Source organism: Chroicocephalus ridibundus, chromosome 7 (assembly GCF_963924245.1).
Source record: "Chroicocephalus ridibundus chromosome 7, bChrRid1.1, whole genome shotgun sequence".
Lineage (NCBI taxonomy): Eukaryota > Metazoa > Chordata > Aves > Charadriiformes > Laridae > Chroicocephalus > Chroicocephalus ridibundus.
Genome location: NC_086290.1, coordinates 13,325,127 through 13,349,036, shown reverse-complemented (window position 1 = coordinate 13,349,036; position 23,910 = coordinate 13,325,127). Strand labels below are relative to the sequence as shown.

The 23,910-nt window shown below is 42.1% G+C and overlaps 1 protein-coding gene across 3 annotated transcripts; it reads right to left on the bottom strand.

Annotated features, from left to right (window-relative positions):
• Positions 1–1,583: 1,583 nt before the first annotated feature.
• Positions 1,584–23,898, bottom strand: IQCB1 (IQ motif containing B1). Of its 3 annotated transcripts, none has more exons than XM_063341984.1 (15): positions 23,773–23,898; positions 23,074–23,344; positions 22,094–22,256; positions 20,286–20,415; positions 17,968–18,061; positions 17,034–17,133; positions 16,490–16,662; positions 13,759–13,895; positions 12,576–12,685; positions 8,206–8,348; positions 7,633–7,781; positions 7,040–7,168; positions 6,503–6,659; positions 5,175–5,404; positions 1,584–2,256 (listed from the first exon to the last, which is right to left on the bottom strand). In XM_063341984.1, exons 2-14 carry the CDS (start codon positions 23,189–23,191, stop codon positions 5,175–5,177), a joined length of 1,833 nt encoding a protein of 610 aa, XP_063198054.1. In that variant the 5' UTR covers positions 23,192–23,344; positions 23,773–23,898; the 3' UTR covers positions 1,584–2,256. The 3 variants fall into 3 exon arrangements, with proteins under 3 accessions (XP_063198054.1, XP_063198057.1, XP_063198056.1); XM_063341987.1 differs by having other exon boundaries at positions 13,783–13,895; XM_063341986.1 differs by having other exon boundaries at positions 1,584–5,404.
• Between the last annotated feature and the right edge of the window lie 12 nt (positions 23,899–23,910).

Genomic DNA, 23,910 nt, shown 5'->3' with positions numbered 1-23,910 from the left:
CGGGGGGGTAACGGCCGCCGCGCAACGGCTGCGGGGCCCCGCCCGCCGCGCGCCTGAGGGGAAGGGAGAGGGGTGAGGGGAGGGGGGCGGCAGCTGAGGGGACAGATACCGGTGTCCCCGCGGGGGCGGGAGGAGCCGGACCCTCCTCCTCGGCTCTGTGGGCGCCTCGGTGAGGGCTTGGTGGACGCTGGCGCTGCTGGGAGATGGTGGCAGCCCCGCCAGCCCCTCGCCGGACCCGGCGGCACCCGCGGGTGAGGCCGGCCGCCCCTCTCCCCAGCCCTGAGGGGGCTTAGCTGGGCACCCGGCCGCCCCTCTCCCCAGCCCTGAGAGGGCTTAGCCGGGCACCCCGCCGCCCCTCTCCCCAGCCCGGCTCCCCTCCTTTCCCGGCAGTTTCCAGCGGGGAAGGTGGGGTTTGGGTTAGCTCTGGCCTTCCCCTCACGGTGCTTCCCTTCATTTTCCGTATCCAGTAGATTTGCTTTAGACTGACCACCTCGTAAGTCCCTAATATCTGGCCGCGGATGGCACGTTCTTTTGTCCTGAAGCAAGCATGGTTCTGGTGACTTCCACGACTATCTTCCTCTATCAGCCTTCACAGGTGACGGGCAGCCTCGCTTAAACCAGTGGAGCTACTCTCGGAATAAAGCCAAGGCAATGGTAATGCCTCCGTTTTTCCTTGTTCCTGAGCACAGAACAGAGTTGTATCCTGCATTTGCAACTATTTTGTTTTGATTCACCATTCATTTTAGGGGTAGCAGTGCCAGCTCAAACACCTCTTCCCTTTCAGACAGTAAGGGGTTTGGCAAACTTAAAGGTTGCTTTGATTGTTTCTAGGATTAAGTGTCACAGTCACTGGCTCTATCATGTAATACTAGATTGAGCTGGGTCATCTTATCTGTCTCGTATGTGTGGATGTTCACCTTGTTCAAAACAGGCAGGTTCTGGATTGGCAAGATGTGTTAAATGAAGTTTCCCTGATCAGAACTGCTCACGGTCATAGGTTTTGTTAAGTGATCACGCATAGCTAAAGACATTGTTTCTGTTAGAGGATGTAATTAAATAGAAAAGAACTAAACTCTGCGGAGAGAAGCTGAATTCAAAGAGAAATAAAGAGCATGGCAACCCTGAGGTCTTTCTGTGTGTTCAACATCTGGTTATACAAACATTTTTTCTTTCTGGGGCCTGTCAAACTCCTGTTTCACCTTAGTAGAGAGGGACTTCCATGGCACTGGGCTCACACAGCATCCTCCACTGAAGGCTCTGAAAGCAAATTACCATGCAACATATGAAACCTCTTCATAAGGCTCATTTGAGAGAGGAAAAGACAGAGGCAGAGACAGAATGTTCTCAAGGTCATAGAGGAGTTCTTCAGCACAGCTGGGAAAAATTGCCAGGGCGGCACTGTCCTGACCTTGGTCCTCACCTGCCAGACTTTGCCCCTCTGTTCTAAGAAGGCAGCCAGAGTGAACCCGGAGAGAGGGGACAGGAGTTCCCCTTGGTAAATCTAGGCCCATATATTGCTCATTTAGTAAACAACCTCTTTATTAAAGAGTTTTTCTTTGTACACAAGAATGCCTGGAGCATGACCCGGTGTTCCTGTGCTATGAAGAAGGATGACAAGGAGAACTTAGAGACCGATTGCGATGATCTTTGCGGATCCCCCTTTTCTGATACATGCTTATTTATAAATAGCCCCGATTCCGCTACATGGAGAAAGCTTTCATTTCTCCTTGTTCTTGATGTACATGATACTCTGCAGTGGAGAGCAGATGTTTGTACCAGATTCTGCTCCCATGGAAATCAGCAGTAGAAGACTCAGCGGCGAGAGGTGAAACAGCATCAGGGTTATCTCCCGTCCTCAGTTCAGGGCTCCTGTTACAGGCAGCCTGGCAGGCCAGGAGATGCCCTTGGACTTAGCAGCATAGTCTCAAGCACATGCCTGCGTCTCCACTAGAGATGAGCGTCCTGTTGTTTGCAGAGTCCAGTTACAGCTAAAGCTGAAAAAAAGCATCTGTCTGGATAAACAGGAATTTTCCTCAATTGCAGGAGCCAGCAGAGGACACTGCTTTGTCTCCAGCTCTGAAAGGGATGAGTGATTTTTTTGTTGTTGTTGTTCCTTTTGCTGCCTTCTTGCTGTTCCATGACTCTGGTGGCACCTTTGGCAGAAGAACAGTCACCATTCCTTCTTTTTTATTTCATCAGAGGATTTTGTTGTCCAGATTGCTGAAGCTGTGTCAATAACACTCCTGTATAGCTTTACTTAAGGGAGGGAAGAAACAAAATCACATGACAAATTGGTCCAATTTATCTCAGCAACAGAAACCTGCAATTCAGCTAAATCGCCCCCACAGGCCAGCTTAGATGGCATCAATATTTAATGACCTGAGCACTGCTGCCTTCACAGCTCCAGCTTCACCTCTGCCCCTCTGCACATCACAGCATGGCACCCCAGGTTTGTCACTCCACCCCGCGCTTCCTCCGGGCGTGTGCAGGGTCTGTCTCCAGGCTGCTGGGGCAGGCCTGTTTGCTATCCGAAGTGGCACAGCCCAGACCTGCTCGGCACGACCAAATTCTGCCCCTTTTCCTACTCAGCTGGAGGACCTCTCTGGCACGTTTATGTGCTTTCCAAGCGTGCCTGTGGTCTGTGGCAAGCAGGGAGCAGGACTGGCCCCATCTCAGCTCACAGCCTCTCCTACAGTCTTATTTTTGGTGACCACATAACTCAGACAGGACTGGTCACCTGGTAGCAGGCTGGAGGTGGCTTCCGCTCAGCTGTCTACATCTGTTCCCATTATTCAGGCAGGAGTATTTTATGCCAGAAGGAGCTGCAGTGAAGTAAGTCGCCAGCGACATGTCCTGTGCATGGTGCAGGAGGACCTGAGGAGAGGATGAGCCAAGCTATGCCAAATCCCTCCCACTCATGAGCAAAAGGGGCAGCAGCAGGGCAGCTTGGGGGTCTCTTTTGCTGGGCCCAGGCTCCAAGCTGGCCACAGTGACTGGCATCTGAGAGCATCTCCCAGCACTGCCCCAGCATGCTCCAGTGGCTCCTTTCTGGCTTGCTCTGCCTGGGACAGTAACGGGAACAAGTGACAGGTTATACAGTTATCTACAGCCATAGGCACGTTCCCTTCTGGCTCTCTTGCCTTGCTTTCCCTGCTCTGTAAAATGGAGATGACTGAGATCTCCTGGTGACAAGCACAAAGTAAGAAGAGGCATTTTTACTTATCAGGGCAGTGGTGGGGCAGGGGAATTTGTGCTGCTGGGTTGGGAATAAACAACCCAGCAACTCGAATTCCTCCAGCAAGACTGCACCTTCCATCAGGCTCTCTGTTCACTTAAAAAAATCCCATTATTCTGCAAATTGCATATTCCAAAGGGGGAGTTCATTATCCACTCTAATGGCAGTGAGTGGCAATGGCCATTACAATAAATGGCTTTTTGGTAAGATGGCTCTATAATTCAGTTGGTATTTAACACTGGCCAGGGGGCTCGTCTCTTTACATCAAACACATTAAGCAAAGCACCTCTATGAGCATCCCCCCGTACTAAAGAGCTGTTATAATGAAGGTGATTAGGTATAAACATAACATCAGAGGCTGCCGTCTCAGAATAGTTTGGGTCAGTGGCTGCATGGCACAGGGGACTATGCCGTGCACAGAGGACTCATGTATTTGTGAGGGACCAGCTGGCTTGCTGCAGTTCATACAGAGATGCTGGGCCTTTTCCAGCACCAGAGCTTGGCAGCTGCTGGGGGGTAGCTTCCATCCCCAGGAACGCTTGGTGACTGCCCCCAGCCTCTCCACTCTGGTGGTTGTAGGGCACCTGTCTTCTTATGGGCATGGTGTAAAACTAATAGCAGGGCTGTGCAGAACAGTTTGTAACTCAACAGACACATGCAAGAGCTCTGGCAAATGCTTAATGGATTGTTCCACCAGTTAACTCTCCAAGAAAGGAACTGAGAGCCAATTCAGTGCCTTCCAAATCACAGCTCTGTTAAAAAATTAACCTAGAGCACAGCTCTTCCTCTTGGCAGCTGTCCAGTTATTAATTTCAATGTATCAGCTGCATCTGAACAGGCTTGGGCTTCTGCCCACTATTTCTATTTATTTGTTTTCCATTCATCTCCACTAAAATTAAAACTCAAAACCTTCTAGAGAGAATGGAAAACAAACATGCTGAACCAGTATTGCTGCCCACATACAACTGGCAGAAATCACTGCGCTTTTTCTTTTTCTGCAGTGAGGTAAGATCTTATTCTTAGGATTCTCTTGGCCTCTCACCTAAAAAAACAGCACAGGCACCTATGGCACTAGCTGCAGCCTTGAGTTCTCCTTGCTTTCTGGGCACATCAGTAAGCAGCAGCCTTCTGCCCTTGACTGTAGGTTTTTACTGCGTACCGGGTCACAGCCACTGCAGAGGCCCTGTGCTGTAGACCTTTCCAGATTAAACAGCATCTGCATGGTTTGAGAAGACAGCACTGATGGTCCAAATGGTCACACTGAGGCTACAATCCCTTACAACAGTTCGGACTGCGGCCGTGTTACAATGCACTGCATTGGCTGTGGAAAGAACTGCATGCTTTTAAAGGAGCACACATATAATCCAAGAATATTGGCATTTTTTCCTCCCCTTGCTTTTTCTCTTGCTGCTGTCAAGAGGCTGGTGGAGTTCCTCAGGCCAAGCTTTGCCTGTGCTCACTGAAGTCCACTGCTCTACCCTGCCAGAAGCACCCAGCCTGCCTAGTGCTTGCTTGACTTCTTATTCATGTCTTGGTTTGTTCCGAACCCATCTTTATCTCAAAGCACAACACCTGATAAAATATTTTGCTATAGAAGCCCAGGCTTTTACAATGGCATGATTCTATACACATCTGAGTGTGAGTAAGAACTGAAAAGCCAAAGGTTATGAACTTACTTTTAAAGTGATACAGATTACAAAATATCCTCATTTACAACTACAGTATTTAAATCCTATTTGCAACAGCACAATCAATAGGATCTAACTGTTGATGTACAGGAAGAGATTTTTAGTAAGTAAAATGCACTAAAATAAGGCTTTGGTCTTTTTCAGTGCTTTGTCTTACAATTCAAGTGTTTTCCTTCCTTAAAAACACACGCAAGTGAATACATAGTGCAAGATATGAGTCTGGTTGCGTAAGAAATTCTTCTGCCTGTTACCTAAAAGGATTTCTTTCCACCAATAAACAGAGTTCCCAGTTCTGCATTTAGGGCATCATCAGGAATGACATCATCCTCCACAAACTCATCTCCAAGCTTCTTCCACCACGGGCAGCGAGTGTATTTCAGCATAGTGTTGTGGGATTGTCTTGCCTTGGTAGCTACAGGGACTGATCGACTCATAAAGACATCAAGATCTTTTTCTGTGATCTCTGCTAACCCTGGAGCATCTGTAAAAACAAGAAGAATAATTTTCTTTGTTTGTGGTTTTATGAGTATTTCAAACAAAAAAAGGACCTTTCCTTCCCCTCCCACTTCCCGCTGTCCTAGGTAACTCCTTTCCCCATGCTGGCATTACAATTTTATGGCTGCATGATAAACCTGATTGGAGAAGCAATACAAATTAAGACTAATCTGAAAAAATAAATATATAATGGGGGAAGGAATAGAAGAGGGGAAAAGCAGGACAACTTCATTCAGCAGACAACAGTCATTCATCCACCAAAATGACTTTTTGTGAAACTATGACCTAAGAGAAAGAGGAGCTGCTGGTTGCTCCGGCTGGATCATCGCTCCTGGCGCAGGGTGACATCAGTATAGTGTTTCCACCGCTCTGGTGCGGCAGCGCTGTGTTTATTCCCTGCCTGGGGGACCCAGCACAGTGTGAGTGTGTGTTGCTGATTTGCCTGTTCAGGGAGCGATGAGCTGCAGTGACACAGCACAGGACAGACTAAATAATGGAATTCAGTAACTTGCTGAATTTTGTCCGGCTTGGGTGCTCTCTGGTGGCTGCAGTTTGCTATTCTTGCTCTTTTACTCCAGGCTACTTGTCTGGAATTAAGGTAGCACAATAGTGAATTCCGTTTCAAATAAGGACAAGCCGGAGAAAATAAAAACATGACTCAGAATTCATAACTCAAAGATTTCCCTCTTTATCTGGAAAAGGTGAGAGCACTTCAACGAGTGGCTTGCTTACAACACAAGAAAACAGAACAAAGCAAAACAAATGTAGAGGAAGAGGCTGTGTGAGATTCCCTTCTTAGAAATTTTAATGCCTTTCACAGGGCCATTGCTTTTCTTGTGAACATATCAGAGAGAGACTATTAGCAGAAGAATAAGATGCTCCTTGAAAAGCAGATGTGTATACGTAACCTATAGCAACACTTAGATAATCTCTAACAAAGCCTGAATCTCAAGATAAGGCAGATGGCAAAGGAAGAAATATTTTCAGTTTTGAAATGAGGCTTTACCACTGTTCCCTCCAATTTTCTCTCTAAATTAGTTTAATCCAAATGGTAATCAAAACTATGACCAGAGCATTCACATACTCATTAACAGCTCCACATCGGTGTTGACCTGAGCCAGTAATGTCTCTCTCCGCTGCGCTGCTCTCTGATCCAGTCTGCTCCTCAATAGGAACTGTGCCAGCTTTTCCTGGGCCTGCATATGCAATTCTTTACTCATTTCTTCTGACATTTGTGAAGCCTGGAGGAAAATAACATTTTGTTACCATTAGGAGCTGGTTATTTTAAATCTTCTGGGGGCAGAATAATGTCTAAACAAGGAATGCAAATGCTGTTCTTAATTGTTAACTTAATAATTTTGCTTCCTCTGCAGCTCTCTCCAAAGCTATCCGTCATCAAGTATATGAATTTTCCAATTACAGTTTGCTTTGACCCTTTTTATTAGATTAATGGTTAAAATCCCCAATATCCTAGTGCCTCGCTGTCAAACAAGCAGGGTTAATATATGCATACCTCACATGGATTATCTTGATCCGAATTTATGAAGCTGAATATATTTCATCCCTACAGTACTTTATGTTGCATCATTAATGCGAATTATGAAATGACTAAGAAACAGACCGGATGCAATTTGATGTAGTCATCCACCTTCTGCTGCAAAGCTAGTCTCTGCTCATCAGTCAGTCCCTTGGGATCTTTCCAAGAAGAGAGAGGTCTCCTCCTTCTTCGTTTTTCCAAGAATTTACAAGCCTTTGTAAAGAACATATGAGAATATGACAATCACAGACAGGAAGTTTGTCTTCTCGCTTTGTCTGTAATCAATCAGTGAAAGAAAAGTATTTCAGTACTGCATCTGTTAAAGCATAAATTTAGCTATGAAGCTGAAAAGACAACATACAATGGTCAGCATGAATACTAAATCATAAGTAAGAACACTCATAATAAATTACCAACTCATCTGTAGCGTGGTGAAATTCCAACCTTAGGTTTCAAAGTGGCAGCTCTTACATTTTAGTTGCAAGGCTGTACAAGATTTTGTAATATATGGAAGGTTTAACCCATCTAAACAACTTGTGGCTCTAGACTACCATCCTCTGAATATTTTTTAATAAATTATGGGTACATCAACAGTAAGAGAATAAACAGAGCTTTTTGAGGCATTGCAATAATCCACTCAGTCCTACCTCATGTCAGAACAAAGTATATATACTTACTGCTCTCTGAATGACAACAGCCGCTTTATACTCCTTAAGTGATTGTCTCTGTTGATGAAAATTTCTTCTTGCTCTATACCCTCTCCAGAATCTCTGGATAGTTAATGCTGATTTCCCCTCCATTTCCTCCATGTACTTATTTACCTGACCTACAAATGTAGCAAAACCCCAGTTATAAGACTGTAGGGTGGGATCTCTTTACAATTTATTTTTTTAATCCTTAAACTAGATAGTACCAAAAAAGCTGGGGCGCTATCAGTTAAAAACCTCTTTTCATCCAAGGTCTGTCATCCAAGCTGTGGGCCATGTCTCAGAGACTTATAGCTGCAAGGGAGCTTTGTAACACAAGAAAGTTGGATTTCCCTTTCTCCTGGGCCATTTTGAAGGCAGCAGATCTTGATCAGTAATTACCCTTGTAGAATTAGCATGTTCTCTGTCAGATAGTTGGGTCAGAAGAGACAGTTGGACTGAAGTGCAAACAGACAGGCAAGACTAGGAAATATACTTGAGGAAACTGCTCTTAAGGAGACCCAGACAGTTTAATCTTCTAGTATAGTTTAATATATATCATACTGGCATGGATTATTTCCAGTAAGGCCAGCTGTCGTTCATGGAAGAGTCTCATGGCTCTCTGCCTCTGAAGTTGCATTTGCAGTTTTAGAGCCTCATCTTCCTTCTGTTTTTTCAAATGCTGCAGCTCCTGTTCCCGCTTAGCTCTGCAATACACAAATACATTAACAATTAGCTTCAATCGTACATTTCTTAAAACCATCTCTTGTTCTCTTTGTGTTAAATGGCCCAGCATTGAGGGAGGAAATCCACAAAATAATCTGCCATTCCCGCTATTGGCTGCAGGACCACACCAAGCAATGAGGAATCATCTGCAAGCTAACAAATTACCACACTATGTATAGCCAAGAAAAAAAATCTGAGCCAGTCACTCAATCTGGTAGCCAATCAAAGGATAAAGTTCTAAGGACTCTGAAGAGAACAGTGCTCCGTGTGGGACATTCATAGCCAGCACGAACTAGAACAACAACTTTGATTCCATTATCTGGGGAAGAGGTAAAGCAACATTAGTCATCTGCTCCAGTATGCACCTTTTCCAGTGCATCCATCAGCATGCATGGCACCTGCTTTCCATAATACGTACTATTATTTTTGGACTGACTGCAAAAGTAGATCAGAATGTTGTCTGTTAAGGCTCACTTCTTAAATTTAGAGGGATTTTTTTTTTCTCCAGGAAATACAGACTGCCACATTTTCTCTATCAACTTTGTTAACAGAACACTAGGAAAGAATTTTCTTGCAAACTCTTCCTGATCTGTACTAGTTGTTGTAACTTGATGTTAGGATGTTGCCCAGCTGTGCTTGGCAACAGAAAGCCCCAGCAGATGTTTCACAGCTGAGACAACTGAAAACTCTGTAACTGGCCCCAGAGAGTTTAAGCTAATAATAGCCTACCTATATATATAATTGATATATACACTAACATATTAATATAGAGACTAATATATTAATACTAGATATACTGATGTACTGATACTAATAATTACTGAGACCACTTTGGTCTCAGTGAAGCATAAGGAGCTGTGAGCCAGGACTCCGCCTCCCTTCACTACTCCTTTTGTCCCAATGGACCTGACCTCATTAGCAGCTTAACACTTGAGACTTTATAATGAGGTAATGATGTGACTCCTCCTCTTCTCCTATTGCAGCAAAATCACTTGCCCACTCAGGACCCGAGTACCTCCACTGGACCCACAGCCCTGAGCTCTTCTCTAGCCCTTTTCCAAGGACAATGAAAGGAGCACCTTGAGCACTAGGAAAGAGAACAGACAGAGCACAGGCATAAAGGGTACCGGAAAGGGGAAAAAAGACCATAGATTAGAACTAATGTCCAGCAATCTTGATATCGCTTCATGTCACATACCTTTAGATTTGCAGTACTATTGAGTTATTTGTGTGTTTCCCATTGCTAATATAAACTGCAATATATTTTTTCCACCAACCATACTTTCTCCTCAACCTCCATAACTGGGTGGGGAAAGATGGGATGGAAGCTATTGTGTAAAAGAGATGCTCTGGATTTAAAGATCTGGCCCTAAGTGATAAACAGCCTCCACCATGATCTGAAAGACCATAATCCTTTTATGATGGTAATGCAGACTTGAAGCGTGGCCACACATCTACCTACAAAGACAGATCATGATATATGTGATTACATCAGAATAGTCTCAAGGAAACTAGAGGCCTTCAGCCCACGCATTTCTGCAAATTAGAGCTGTAAATCTTTGCATTTTTAATCCAGGCAGGCACATATTATACTTCTCAGTGGAATGATGTCACAGGATCAAGCAGGATTTTTGATGACATTTTCTTGATAAAACTATTAATAATTTTCCCTAGAAATTTTTATCAGCTCCACGAGGTGGAAAACTACAAGAATGTTTCATGAACTTCTCAGATGTGCATCTGTGAAACTACCAATAGCGTCTGTCAGATATTTAAATGTTTCTTTGATACTGATTCTTTGCCATGTAATCTGCAAAACACACGCTCTTCTTCAGTCTCAGTTCCTCCTAATGATAAGACCTATTTGTTTGCACAAGACCACAGTGTGACAGAGAAATGCCTCTGAACAGAAACAAAACACATACAGAGTGAGATCCAAGCTTCCTTCAGCAGTTCATGGCACAGATCAGCCTCCTGCTGATCACCTCTTATATATATAAAACGGTTTGATTTTTGATGCATGGCTAATACAAATTATTGCCATTTCAACAGTTCTACAATTAGCTGTGTAACACTGAACTTACTTCAAGGAGAAATTAACAGGCTTAAATATTCACTGAGGAGACATTTCTGAAACCAGAGTTTCAGAAGTTTTTAACTTGCAGAGCTTAAGATCTTCCACTGCAGCTGCAGGTGAGCCAAGTTCACAGTTTCAACCTCAGCAGTATTTAACCACACTTGTTCTAAAATAAATCTGTGAATATAACCAAACCCTGATTGTTAAAAAATCAAAAAGTCCTCTTGAAAACTTTTCTAAAGTCATGCTTAAAGTATTCCAAACACGGTAATTCAGTATAACACTAACTGCAGCTTTGGCCTAGACAGAAAAAAAACAACACTGGAGCTGTACAGGTGCTATATTTACTCAGTACATCGGTACTGACTGAGCCACAAACACACAACTGCAAGGATATTAATACATTTCCATTCCTCTCAATATTAAACAAACACATTCAAAAGTCCATCTAAATGACTCAAGAACTATTTAAAAGGCATGTACTAATGCTTACAGTACTGAAAATATGACACAAGAAAGTCAAGTAGCTCGTTGATTGCTCACTATCCTTTCCCTTCTGCTTTACCCTGTTATGTCTTAGTCCATCATTCAAGTTTTCTGGGCTATGATTTTGGCTTGCAAGGTGCCTGATAAGGGCAGAAATATTGGCTCAAAGTGTATGGTGGAGTAGAAAGGAGTGGCAAGGATGTCATTCTTGGTGTTTCCCCACAAAAGCTGGAGTGGCTAGTGGCCCTCAATGGACACTGCCACAATGCCCCTGCAAATCCTCCAGAATTTAAAGATTACACCCTTGAAAGTCCACTATTTTTCTAATGCCAGTCTAGACGACAAATCAGAACTGTCTGCTTTCTAATCCCTTGATCATAATGCAATTTGATTTGACTAATTGATTTCTAAGATCTAGTTTTGACATGGTAATGCTCAAGATGTGCAAAAAGAGGTTGAAGAAACCTGCTGTAGAGTCTGAACTTGATTTAGATCCCTTATCCTATGTTAAATTCACACTAAATTTCTCAAAAGAGTTAGCCTAATATGTGCTAACATCACTGCTGAAATCCTACTTCAAGTAAGACAAGCATTATTTATGTAGCTTCATTCTTCTGTGGTGCTTCAAATCAAAGGATACTATTTCTAGGTCACTGAAGTGACTCCAGTTCTGAGAGTCAAAGATTTCAAATATTAATGAAGAACAAGGTCTTGCAAGCACTATATGGAGAAAATACTATGGGCCTTGGTTTCTGCAGCACTCTGGCACATCCGATTGGAAACTCCAGGACAGCTCCACATTCAATTTACAGTGAAATTTCGTGTCAAGTTAACTGTGAACCAGTAAAATGTTCTACCACCAGTACCTCATCCTCTAGTGGTATTTAGTGCAATCCCATGCTACAGTGTACCACGTTTTAGTGTTCTATATGCCATAAATTTTTACACAGAAAACATATAAAAGCATCATAGAAGTAAGTGTTTTCGCAGAGAAGTTTGGCAGCTGGGAAAGGGACAGTTGGAACTTTTGGCACCAGAAGTGGCAGTTTGGTGCTGCTGGAAAAGCACATTGTTTGGATGTTTCTACTAAAAGAATCTGTAGTGAAGCAGCTCATATTGGCATTACATTACCTTTATGTTACAGAAATAACAGCTGACTGGGAAAAAGCATCTTCAAGATGAAGGAACTCTTGGTCAGCCCAAACCTATGGCCTGGGACATGGAAACAAATCCTCAGGGAAGCTATTTCCAGGAAGCACAGGAAGTGAATGGGAACCATCAGCATAGATTTATCACAGGCAAATCATATTTGACCAGCCTGATTGCCTTCTGTGATGTGATGACTGGCTCCATGGACAAGGGGAAAGCAGTGGATGTAATTTTCCTTGGCTTTATCAAGGCTGTCATCAGAATCCCATGCAGGGCAGAGCTGACAGTCAGAGGAGCCTCCACAAACACAGAAAATGGGCCAACAGAAACAACATGAAGTTCCGATGTGAAGTTCTACACCTGGTACAAATTAACCTCATGAACTAGGACAGGCTGGGCACTGACTACCTGGACAGCAGATCCAATGACTCTGTGACCTGAGAAAAACCAAACCAAACCTTTTCACTAGTGCTTTTTACAAAGCTGTACTGGTTACCTGAAGCTTCTCTGTAAAGCGGTCACAGCTTGGGGTAGTTTTTTCAGCCTTTTCCTTGTCAGAAATCCCCTCCATGTAGCCTGGATTATACAAGCTGCTTGATGCTGCATCTGAAATTAATAAAGCAGTTGGTAGAATATTTTCTCTGCATATAAACCCACTTTATTACTGCTTGCATATTTGGAACAATCTCAACATTTGGCCAAAAAACCATCAGTTTTCAAATACATCAATATCCAGTACTTGTAACAGCTTAGGGAATTTAAGGTCCTCTAAGATGATTATTATCATGACACCTGTACTTGCTCCAAGGGCAGCTAATCTGATCATCTGGATCGATGCTCTCTGTGGTAAACAAATCAATTTACAGCAGAAATATAAAATATATATTAACTGCATTCATCAATGTTAGAAATTTGTATTTAAAGCACTTGAAGCACTTGATATTTCAAATGGTGATTCAATCAAAATACCTACACTAGATGGGACAGAAATACAAGTTTGAAGAATTAGCAGCAGGAGAAGTGTTATGTTTGCAGTATGATCAGAAGTCACTGAAACACAACAAACATGAAAAAAAAAAATTATCTATTCTAGTGTTAAATGGATTTTTTTTTTTAAACCCCAACACTAAATACCCTGCTCTGTTGAAGATGAAAGCAGGTCTCTATAAAATATAACTTTGATTTCCTTTAAAGTATTGTCTTTGAGAAACCTGCATGTAAAATTTTGTTAAGAAGTTCATAAAACACACATCATCTCTTTTATTGGGAACACAGCCCAGAAGGTGTTCTTTCTGAACATTTTCTCTATATGACTTAATTCTATATGAATGCTGCCTAGAGTTCAGAGATCCAAATTTGTCACACTGATGTGAGAAAAGCAGACACAGTTATTTTTGTTTTATAGTTAGCAAAACTAAATTAATTTTTTGCCCCTATGGTTGTGTAGAAATCTATGGTGAATCTGCGACAGAAAGTCAATCTCTTGAGTCACAGTCACCTTTATCTCTGGACAATTTCTTTAGGTCTTCAAAAATAGTGGAGGGGAAAAAAAACAAATAGCAAATTTAAAAATCCATTAACAAAGTGAAAAAATAACACAGGCTTTGAAAAGCGTCAAAGTGACTGAGTAAATCCACTCTAAATATATATAGATCACATGTGACTAGGATTTCACATACAAAAGTCTCGTTAAACTTCAGTACCCGCATTTCTCCTTTTCCACTGCATTGTTCCAAGTCCAGCAGGTCCAAGAGTTGACTGAGATCCCTGTCAAATCCTTTGCCAGTCCACTGTTTACTTAAAAGCCCTTTTAATCCTAAGTGAGAGAGAAGCAGCACGTGATACCACTAAAGTGATTATTCTTTTCAGGATTTTCAAAAAATCAAATCTGATTCTATGTGCAAAGGAACACTAGAGCTGAATACCATCAGTCATCTTTGAGTTTCAATACAGAGTATTATCTGGTGCTCCAACCATCACAGAGAAGCATTATACAGCGATTGCAATTTTGTACGTCCAAGTCACCATATATTGTGTCTACATAACTGGCAGTTAAATTATCAACGTACTTTCAGTGTCTTGTCAGTAAGTCACTGTAAGGTACCAAAAGGATGTAAAGCACCATGCAAGTGCTAGGTTTTATTAGCACTGATTTCATATTTTTCATAAAAAAATTTATTTATAACTGGAATTCTTTGACGTCTTACCTGTATAGCATAGTCTAACTGTGAGTACATGTGCATCCAATCCCTGAGACAAAACACCTTTTTAGGTTCACAGCAGCTAAAAAGCACGCTTGCGCTCCCTGCACATCACACACTCGGGGTGTCACGCACAGGGCACAAGCAGACAGTAACACGTGCTTTTTAGCTGTGTATGAGACAAATCCCAGAGCCTGAGAGTTCTGCAGAGAGTTGGAGGGAAAAGAAAGGAGAGCAGGAGGTAGACACATGTTTAGATACCCTCCTGAAAAACTGCAGATTCAGGAAATTTCCATTTTCAAATCATTGTCCATGAGCATATTCATACACTGGGCAACTTCAATACTCATATATACTTACAGGATCTAGATATGGAGCACAAAGTCCTTCATGCAAACAGAAATGGCACCTCTGTTCTATCACACATGCACCATTTTGGAAGGACGATGACAGTTAAACACTTCAGGAGAGACAGGTGAGACTCCAAATGGAGTCAGTGTGTGCCTTAATGCTGCCTGAGCTCTGCAAAACCACGTAGCCTAGTAACACAAGGCAGGTCCCTCACAGAAGTCCTGTGGGTCTGACGCAACTATTTGCCAGTTTCTGTACTGACTATGTAGCCATATGCGCCTTTCAGCTACTGCCAGGGAATAGTACCTCACATGTGCCTCTCAGAGGCTTTAGTGCCCTCCTAGAAACCTGGTGTAAAGCCTGCTAGTCTTGGAGATGTGAGGTTCAAGTGACCTCCTCACCGCTGGCAGGCTGCATCTACTGATAGAAAGCTTACACCGAAGTACCTCATACTGGCAACGGCTCTGAGCCACTGTGAAGCCATGTCACTTCAACGAGATGGCCAGATGGTAGAAATACTGTAATGCTTTCTTTGTTGCTGCTGTTCCTCAAACTATCTAAAGAAGTCCAAAGCCTGAGTGAAAACTAACATAAGGACTCTAACTTTAAAAAAAAAAAAACATACGGGGAAAAAAAAACCTTTTTTTTTTCTTAGTGGAAATAGGAAATGTACAAGAAATGAAGAGTCTCTAAATGATTATGGCATATTGCGATTCTAGAACAAAATAAAGTATAATCCTTTGATGGAGACTTGCACCTCTTCAGACAAGCCAGCATTCTACATCTGGGATGATCAGACCATCACAGCAGCTTCACAAGAATCTGCAATGTGATACCAGCCTTAGGCACATTATACTTAATTTCATACCAAAAGAAAGTCCTCCTCTCTCAATTCTGTAAGCAAAAAGGTGGCAAAGCTGCCCATCCCGTCACGAAATTCACTGCCTAATAAGCAATTAGCACAAGTGTAAAAAAAGGGAATTGGACCTTTTTGTCTAGCGTACCCACTTCTTACTGTCCTTGTCCCCAAAGGACTGAGGCTGCTCACAAGTAGTTTTGACCATCAATAACATCCAGAATATAAAAGATCTGGCAAACATCAAAGCCTCTTTCTTAGTCTCCATAGACATGACAGAGGACAAAGGGGTTTCCTGGAGCTCCCTGCTAGGCTAGAGACAGAAACATCAAATGGGACATCTCATTAAATAATTAATAACATAGCAAATTCTATGCACACTCAGCCTTCTCATCTAAAGGCATCAAGACAAAATGATAAACTCATGTCATGAGTTTCTGGAAAGAGTTCACACCAATCACTTGATAGCAAAAGACAGTCAGCGCCTCAGTAACACAACAGCACCAATCAGATAAGCAGATGTGCCACAGCCAGGATCAGAAGTTGACTTTAAGTAAAACTTTCCTGCTTCTGGACTAGCAAGCCTTAGCGCACTGGCAGATGTCTGACACACGGCTCTTACCATGGCAGTACAGGCACCTTGCTACTAGGATCTCTCAACAGCCAACTGGCACAGGAAAAAAGATGCAGAACATCACATAGAAAGAAGTAAAGCCCATCCAGTTGGAAGTGACAAACAGCAGCTTTAAAAGGCAAGTTGCCACATGCAGAGTCCTCAACAGACTGAAGAAAATAAATCTAGGAAACAGAAAGAGGTGCGGCACCCGAAACTATAATGAAAATGAACAGAAGAGAAGGGAAAAAACCACCAACAACACAGCACTGCAGTCTCCATCTGTATTGGATGGTTGGATGGAACTGAGATGGGAAACCTCCATCTTTGCAGTTTCACAGTGAGTGTAAGAGGAGGCTGAGCGACTGGTCCCATGCATGCTTACCAACCTTTGTAGCGAGCTGTGAGTAACTTCACAAGCTGCTTGCAAAATTTTGCCACCAACAAAAGCAGTTTTGTAGCAGCATTTCCTACAACAGGATTGGTGGTAGATGAAAGCTTATAAACAAGCTCATCCAAAACAGAGTGAAGGGTCTCTTCATCAACCTGGAGCAAGACAGAACTTTAAAAAGAAGAAAAAAAGAGACGGGAAAGCACACACAGAATTGAGGTGTTAATTACAAACTATGAGCTTTTTAACAGTGACTTATTTTTAGATATGTCAGGCGTTCAGCAAATCAACATACCCAGATAGCTGGACAAGCAATCTCATCCAGCCAGTGCTACTGTTTCAATCGACTGTTTCCCATTCCCTCAATTTAACAGCAAGATAAAGAAAATAGCTATTTTTTCTATTTCTACAACAAAGACTAAGAAAAAAACCACAACCCCCCAACAATTCTTGTATATGAAAATTTTCTATTTTACCAAGCACCAGTGAAATGAGTTTTAAATTTAAATTTCAGAAAAATCAATGATATGAAAACAACTAACCTATTGACCGTCAGAATATTGTGTAAAACAGACATCATTTTAATTGCTGTTTCAACATCATCCGTTATTAACAACTGCAGGAAGTGATCATTTTGCAGTACTGCAAAAAACCAAAAACAAGCAAACAAGAAATCACATAATCAGAACCAGACTTGAAAATACCATAAAACAAACAAACTTCATTATGAAACATATGCCATAGCAAGTAAAACCAGATACTGTTTCTGGAACCAACTCCTCCTTTTATAATTTTTACACTGAAACTTACTGGAATAAGTAAACTACTTCAACAGCTAAAAAACATGTTGAGCCCTGTTTTTCCTGCCTTTGGATATCCCTCAGGCACTGGTGCTGCAATGGAACAAAAACTTTAAAGCCTTTTATGTTACACTAGTACCAGTTTCTTATTACAACAGTGGCATTATCACTGGGGTAACAACATCCAGAAAAGGTAAGGACTTCAACCTTGACAGTTTGTTACAGCAGGTTTATTTAATGCAAGTCCACTGATATTATTAAAGCACCATCTTTTTTATTCCAGCGTATCACTGTCTACATATTTAGTAATTTTTCTGACCACGTGTGGTTTTAGTTACACATCTTTTGATCCTTAGTTTTTTTGTTCCATATTAGAAACAAAACAAAATTCTGCTTTTTAAAATCAGTGTTATTAACATTGGTTTAATTGAAAGCGTATTTTGGTCAGAAGTGTATAGCGAAGTTCATTAGATGTTTGTAAAATTTCCTGGCATGGCAACAACTTCAGAAATCTGTTTTCAAGTCTATCTACTTTTCAGGGGCTGCAACGTAGTCTGGTCAAGTTTCTGCATATGTTTGATATATACAAATTCTTGATACCTGTATGATGATTCTTGATACCTGTAGTTGCCATAAATAAATTTTCAGTTGTTTTATGGGTTTACTTTTCCCTTACCGCATGCTGCTAGTTGAATATGCCCACCGAACAGCCAGCAGATGGCATCAGTTACTGTTTGGAACCAGCATAAAAAATCTTGTTTTTCTTCATCCTAAGCAAAAGAGAAGTAGGTAAAAGTATGTGTACATATCTTCACTGAGGACTTCGCCTTGATGTAATGGGAAGGTTTGTATGTTTCAGGGATCTGAAGACCAAAACTCCATCAAATTCCAAGATGAGGTTGGTGAAACTGTAGGAACCAGTCAAAAAAATAACTTGCGAGTGCTTAAAGGCCAGAGATCAATCAAGAAAAATCTAACCATACTAAAAAAGCATCCATTCTTGAAAACACCATAACAGGGAGAGAGAAGTCTTATTTACTCCTTCAAAAATATTTTATAGCATAGGAGGGCTAAGAAGACAAATAATATCTCAATACAAATGCATCCCAGATTTAATCCACAGAGGGTGAAACATATTATTTAAGATTAAAGCAGAGGGGAAAAAAAGGGTCCAAAGTGGCCGAGGACACAGTAAAAATGGAAAAGGTTCCTAAAAACTGGCATGGTAAGGCTTCAGAAGCACTTCCCAGTTGGAAGTCTGGGAGCAAACACCAAAGCGCTATTAAGCTGAAGTTTGATCAGTTTGCCAAACCGACTATGTTATGTGCTTACCTGTGATAACACTGGACTGGAAAAAATGACCAGGAAGAATCCAGGTTTTAACATGTGAACGCACATACAGACGCACAGTCTAGAGTCTGTATTACAGGTGTGAGCCACAGGCCACTGGAAATCTAAAATCTTGGTGTGTGGACAGCAAAGGGGCTTTTGATAGTACTACATTGCTGACAAATGTTGTTATAAAGCACTTGGCCTGATATCTCCCACATTGAGTCTCTACAAATGACACTCTGGAAAGCCTATTCCTAGATCCCTGCTACAAGTTCCAGCTGTCAGTCATGGTTTAACTTTGTATTTGGTTCTTACTGACAATGAGAGATACAAAATCACAGTAATAAGTTAAGCTGTAATATTATCTGTTCTGTGTTTTGGCAATACGTCAGTTTCTGAAAGCTATTTCAGTACTTCCCTTGACTTCAAAGACTTCTACAAAAAGCAAATGAAGGCAGAATAAACTACAAATCTGCACTGGTAGAGTGGGATTTCCAAAGTTCCACTGAGCAAGCACCAAGTCTGGGTGCCCAGTCACCTCTGAGACCACATGGTTTAAAAGCCAAAGGACTAATTATAACGTAGACTGCATTTGCATTCAAAAGAAATCTTTGCCCACAAGCATGACTCAAGTAGCATGTAGGCTGAGACATAATAAGAAAGTGTGGGGGAAATTACATATTGCGGATAAGACTCGAGTCTCTTGGGATGTCATTCAGGAAGCTTCCTTCTTAAGCAGTAAATGCACTTCTAAAGTATTGAACTAACAGAAAATACGTTACTCTACTGATACTTTCTGTGAATTGATTGTGTTTGTGGTGCCCAACACAATACTCTACAGGAAAACTTTGACTAAGTGCAAGAAGCCAGTGAGCCAAGAAGTGAGATACTAAGGGGAAACAGGGATATGAAAAGAAGCTATCAGAATCCATGAGGTTGGTTATTTAAATTATTAATAGGTTTCGTTTGTTAGGTTTTTTTTCTTACGATTCTGGAACTCAGAATGCTTCATAAGCACGAGGGAACCTAGATGGGCAAACCCCTTCTTCTCTGCAAAGAGGGAGAGAAATGTAAGAAAACGTTCAAACCTACAAATTCAAAGTCTGCCTTTGGCGTTCCCAATGTGCAGGTTCAGAAGCAGTGAGCATTTTTTGAATTTTTTGCCAATTTCGCAGCAGAAATTCTCTGGCAAAACAAACTTCAACAAATCTGATTTAAAATCTTAAGACTTCCTAAACCTTTTTTGTAAAGCTGAATAAAGCAGTGGGAACAGAGCCATTACAAAGACTGAACTAATTATATGCAAAGTTAAAAAGACACTACCGTGACTGGGATGCTGCCCTTAGTCAGGCATTTTTTTTTTTTCTATCTTACCACCGTAATTCTTCTATCCTGCTTACAATTGCATTTTGTTCCCCTGCCTTTAAAACTTGCGAAAAGTAGTAGCTAAACTCTCTAAACAAACCTATGGTAACAAACTAGCTTTGCACACGTAATGAACCCAACGCTGTACAATGACAGATTTCAGTTTCAAAGCTCCAGGGCATAAGAAAATAAGTGTTCATAGTACAGTGTCCCTAGAATAATATCCTACTTACACAACACATAACATTGGAAAGTTTACAGAGGTTCTCTGCTTTGTTAACTATGAAATTTAAATACCTTGATTGCTCGGATAAATCGTGCTTGCAAGCGTCTTCCCAAAAACAGCAGGTTGTCTATAGCTGAAGGAAGAAATTTCTTGTAAAATTCCTCAGTATCTTCTTTCACCTCTAGTCCTACACAACAATGACTGAAATGAAAAAAAAAAAAAGAAAGAAAGAAAAGAAAAGAAAAAAAAGTAACCTGAATAGTTGAAGGTCTGTTTGAACAGCTTAGAATGAATGTCACGTCATCAGAGAAGAAATGCTTCACTGGCATGGGACAATTCGACACTGAACAGCAGTTAACTGCTGTGACTGGCTCCAAGGTAGCTGCCTCAAAAGGAGGCGGAATCACTGACAGGCTGGAGACAGCAAGTATATTACTATTTAATGTAGCACGTCTCAGTTTAAAAACATATCCAAGGCACTTTCTCCTTTAGCTTCATAGGATCTGTTCAGGCTTGTTCCACATGCTAGGGTAGAGCTCTGATGGTCAAAAGAAAAGAAGAGGCAAAATAGAAAGGTAGACAAAAACCTGATAAAGGAAGCCTGATGATGAAAGGGGTGTGGATCAAGCAATGAAAATATGTATTAAAAAATATTACTTACCACAAAACCTTCAGCAAATCTGTCTACAACTTTTCTCTAACTGAGAAATACATATGGGCTGGAAATCAGTTCTTCAGATCTGTTTTCTTATCTTACTCACCCCAAACACATCAGTCATTTCTGGAAGACTTTTTACAAGAAACTGCATGTTTTACAACAGGGAAGCTTTTAAATTCTGTACTCTGCACTGATACTAGTGCAGCAAAAGAGTCTTCCTAACTTTTTATGAATTTTGCTAACATCTTATCTAGTCTTTGTTAGCTTTTTGTAAGTGCACACATGTAAAGCTTTGCTTAACAAAGCCCTCGGAAAGAGAATTCTAGGCATGAAGCTGAGATTCATCTAGTTACAAAAGGACATTTTTATAGTTAAAATACATTTCAGTTTTCTCTGCAAACTGAAATAGCTTATAGGGGATGATTTAAGTATCACACAATTCTGGTGATAAATCTTGCATCTCTTAGTGAAATTACTAGCATTAAAAATTCATACTGCAGATACGGCATAAATAAGAGATGGTTGCCTAATTGCTTCATGCCTGAGAATTTTGCTCCCTAATTAAGCCAAAATCAAGTACAACTCGGGGGAAATTTAAAACTTACTATTTTTCCTGACATGAAGGATTGAGATTGCATCACTGGGGATTTCACTTTAAAGTTGTCTTATTTACTAGCTATGAATTAAACTTAATTATGCCATTCTCACAATATCACTACATCAAGCTATCTAGTCTGTATGAACCGAGTCCTCTATTATGTTTAAAATGTAAATAGATATTTAAAATAGGTATACTAAATAGATATTTAAATAGAGTCAAGCCAAGCTGTGAGTCAATCAGGCTGAAGATTTTTGCAAGAAGAAATCTAAGTACACAAACTTTTTAAAATAACTGCAATTCAAAATTAGCAATTGCTGGGTAAGAACTGTGACACTGATGAGTCCTGTTCACAAGAAAAGGTAAAGCCAACACAAAAACCGTTCCCCCCAGTTTACCCAACTCAATGAAACACAATGTGAATGAATTAAACAGGACCAATTAGGCTATGCCTGACCCCTCTGCTCTTGACTGCTCCCTGCACTTTAACCCTGGCCTTTCCTGAACAACAAGCCTTGTTCTGGATGGGAGCCAACGTATTACAGCTTGAAAAGAAAAAGAGCAAGATGAAAGGCCAGGAAGAAAACAAGAAGAAAATTTCTTAGCAATTTTTTTTTTTTTACCTTAGTATCTCTGCTAGCTGGGCAGCAGTAGCCCAGCCTCCACGCAGTCGAGAGTGGTCTTGTCTAAGGACCAGCATGCAGTACTGAGTAAGATCATAATTGTATATATCTTGCTTAATTTTTTTTGATTCTTCACATCCCAAGGAAGCAATATTTAAAATTCCTGTGGGAAGAAAGCAGGAGGGAGACAAAGAGGAACATAAGATTCTGATGTATGAGATTTTTTTTTTTCCTTTTCTAAAACATGTGTACACAGAGCCAGAATTAAGGTAATTCTAAAAGTGCTAACAACAGCATAAAACGTTTTGTCAGCATTTTTCACTCCTACAACTACAATCCATTTGTTAGATTATATGACAATTGGGAAAGATAGCTAAACTTAGGTTTCCATTTTCTCATTACATATTTAGTAGTAAAACATACATTACCTGGGATATAGCCCATTTGTATGCATTTCCTAGGCCAGATAAAACCACAACCACTGCAAAACATACAGCTTCCTTCTAATTACATCCCAATTTAGAACAGGACCTAACTTGTTTCTACCGTTTGTATGAGCAGTGGCTATGTGGCAAAAGGAAAGACAGGGGGAGTCACACAGGAGCTTGTGATTGTGTTTCTACATGTAGACTTAAAAATCGAATACTAACAACCACTCTGTCTCTTCACCCAAAAGCACTGGGAGAAATTATTTGACCAAGTGTAAGGTCCATGCCCACATCAGCAGGGATCTTACAAACACAGTGACAGCTGAGAAGGAGAAAAGACTTCCTCTCCATTTGCTCCCCAGCTCCTCCTCCTCCTTATTGTTGCCAAGGCAAATGCCACTCTCGGGAAAAGCTGTATTATAAACCTTACTGAGTTTCCAGCCCTGCCGGAAACATTCAGAAAAAATTTCTCTATTTAAGGAGACAGAAGGAAGAAGGACTGTCCGTACTTCACTAACCTCATCCTTTTATTTTAGTAATGGTATTAATTACCCTTTAAGTTTAGAAGGAGCAGGGGGATGTCCTGTTCCCTGCTCTCAGTGACCTGAGCAGCTAAGGCCAGTATCCGGGGGTCCGCAGCTGCCAGCCCTGCGCTGGGCGTGTTGGCCATAGGAAACAGAGAGGGGCCAGCAATACCATCGACTCAATCCTCTTTCCCTTTTTAATTGTTTCGGTGCTGGTGTGGGGTCCTTAAACCACAACTTCCATCAAACCTCCAGCTCCTGCAACAATCAGCTCTGCGCTTCGGGCAGCAGGTATCCCCCTGAGGAAGGAAACAAACATGGAGGAAGCCCCATCCATCCATCCATCCATCCATCCATCCATCCATCCACGCTCCTTCATGTCGTCTCTCGAGGCCGCGGGCCTGGCTCTACCGGCAGCACAGGGCTCCAGCAGGGCAGCCCGAGAGAGGCCCCACGGGGCGGGCAGCATGAGAGGCCTCCCTGAGGGCCATCACCTCAGCCACGGGCGGCGGGGAGGGGGGGAAGGGCCCGCCGAAGGGCGCTTCCCGCCAGCAGGGCGGCGAGGGACAGCTGCCCTCTCCCGCAAGAGCCACCTCAGTGCCCCCCCACTCCGCTAGCGGCGGTCCCCGATGCCACGGAGCCCCCGGCAGCGCGGGACCCCACTGGCGGGGCCGTCAGGGCCGCTCCGAGGGGAAGCCCCTTCCCGCCCTTCCCCGACCCCTCTCACCGCCGCGCGAGGGCTCCCCCACTTCGGGGGTGGGGGGTAATGGGAAGCACGAACCCACCGGTTCTAACCGCACCGCCCCCCCTCCCCTCTCAGCTGTGTGGTCGCGGCCACTCTCCACCAACCAGCGCTCTCCCCTGC

Bases quoted from the DNA above. Each gene is read 5' to 3' on its own strand.
- IQCB1 (XM_063341986.1), bottom strand. From the start codon at position 23,191: ATGGCCAACACGCCCAGCGCAGGGCTGGCAGCTGCGGACCCCCGGATA. The intron at 16,663-17,033 runs GTTAGTTGTTTT...TTCTTTTTAAAG, and splicing joins AATATTCTGACGGTCAATAG to TTCTGTCTTGCTCCAGGTTG. The intron at 6,660-7,039 runs GTCTGTTTCTTA...ATTTTCCTCCAG, and splicing joins ACTACATCAAATTGCATCCG to GCTTCACAAATGTCAGAAGA.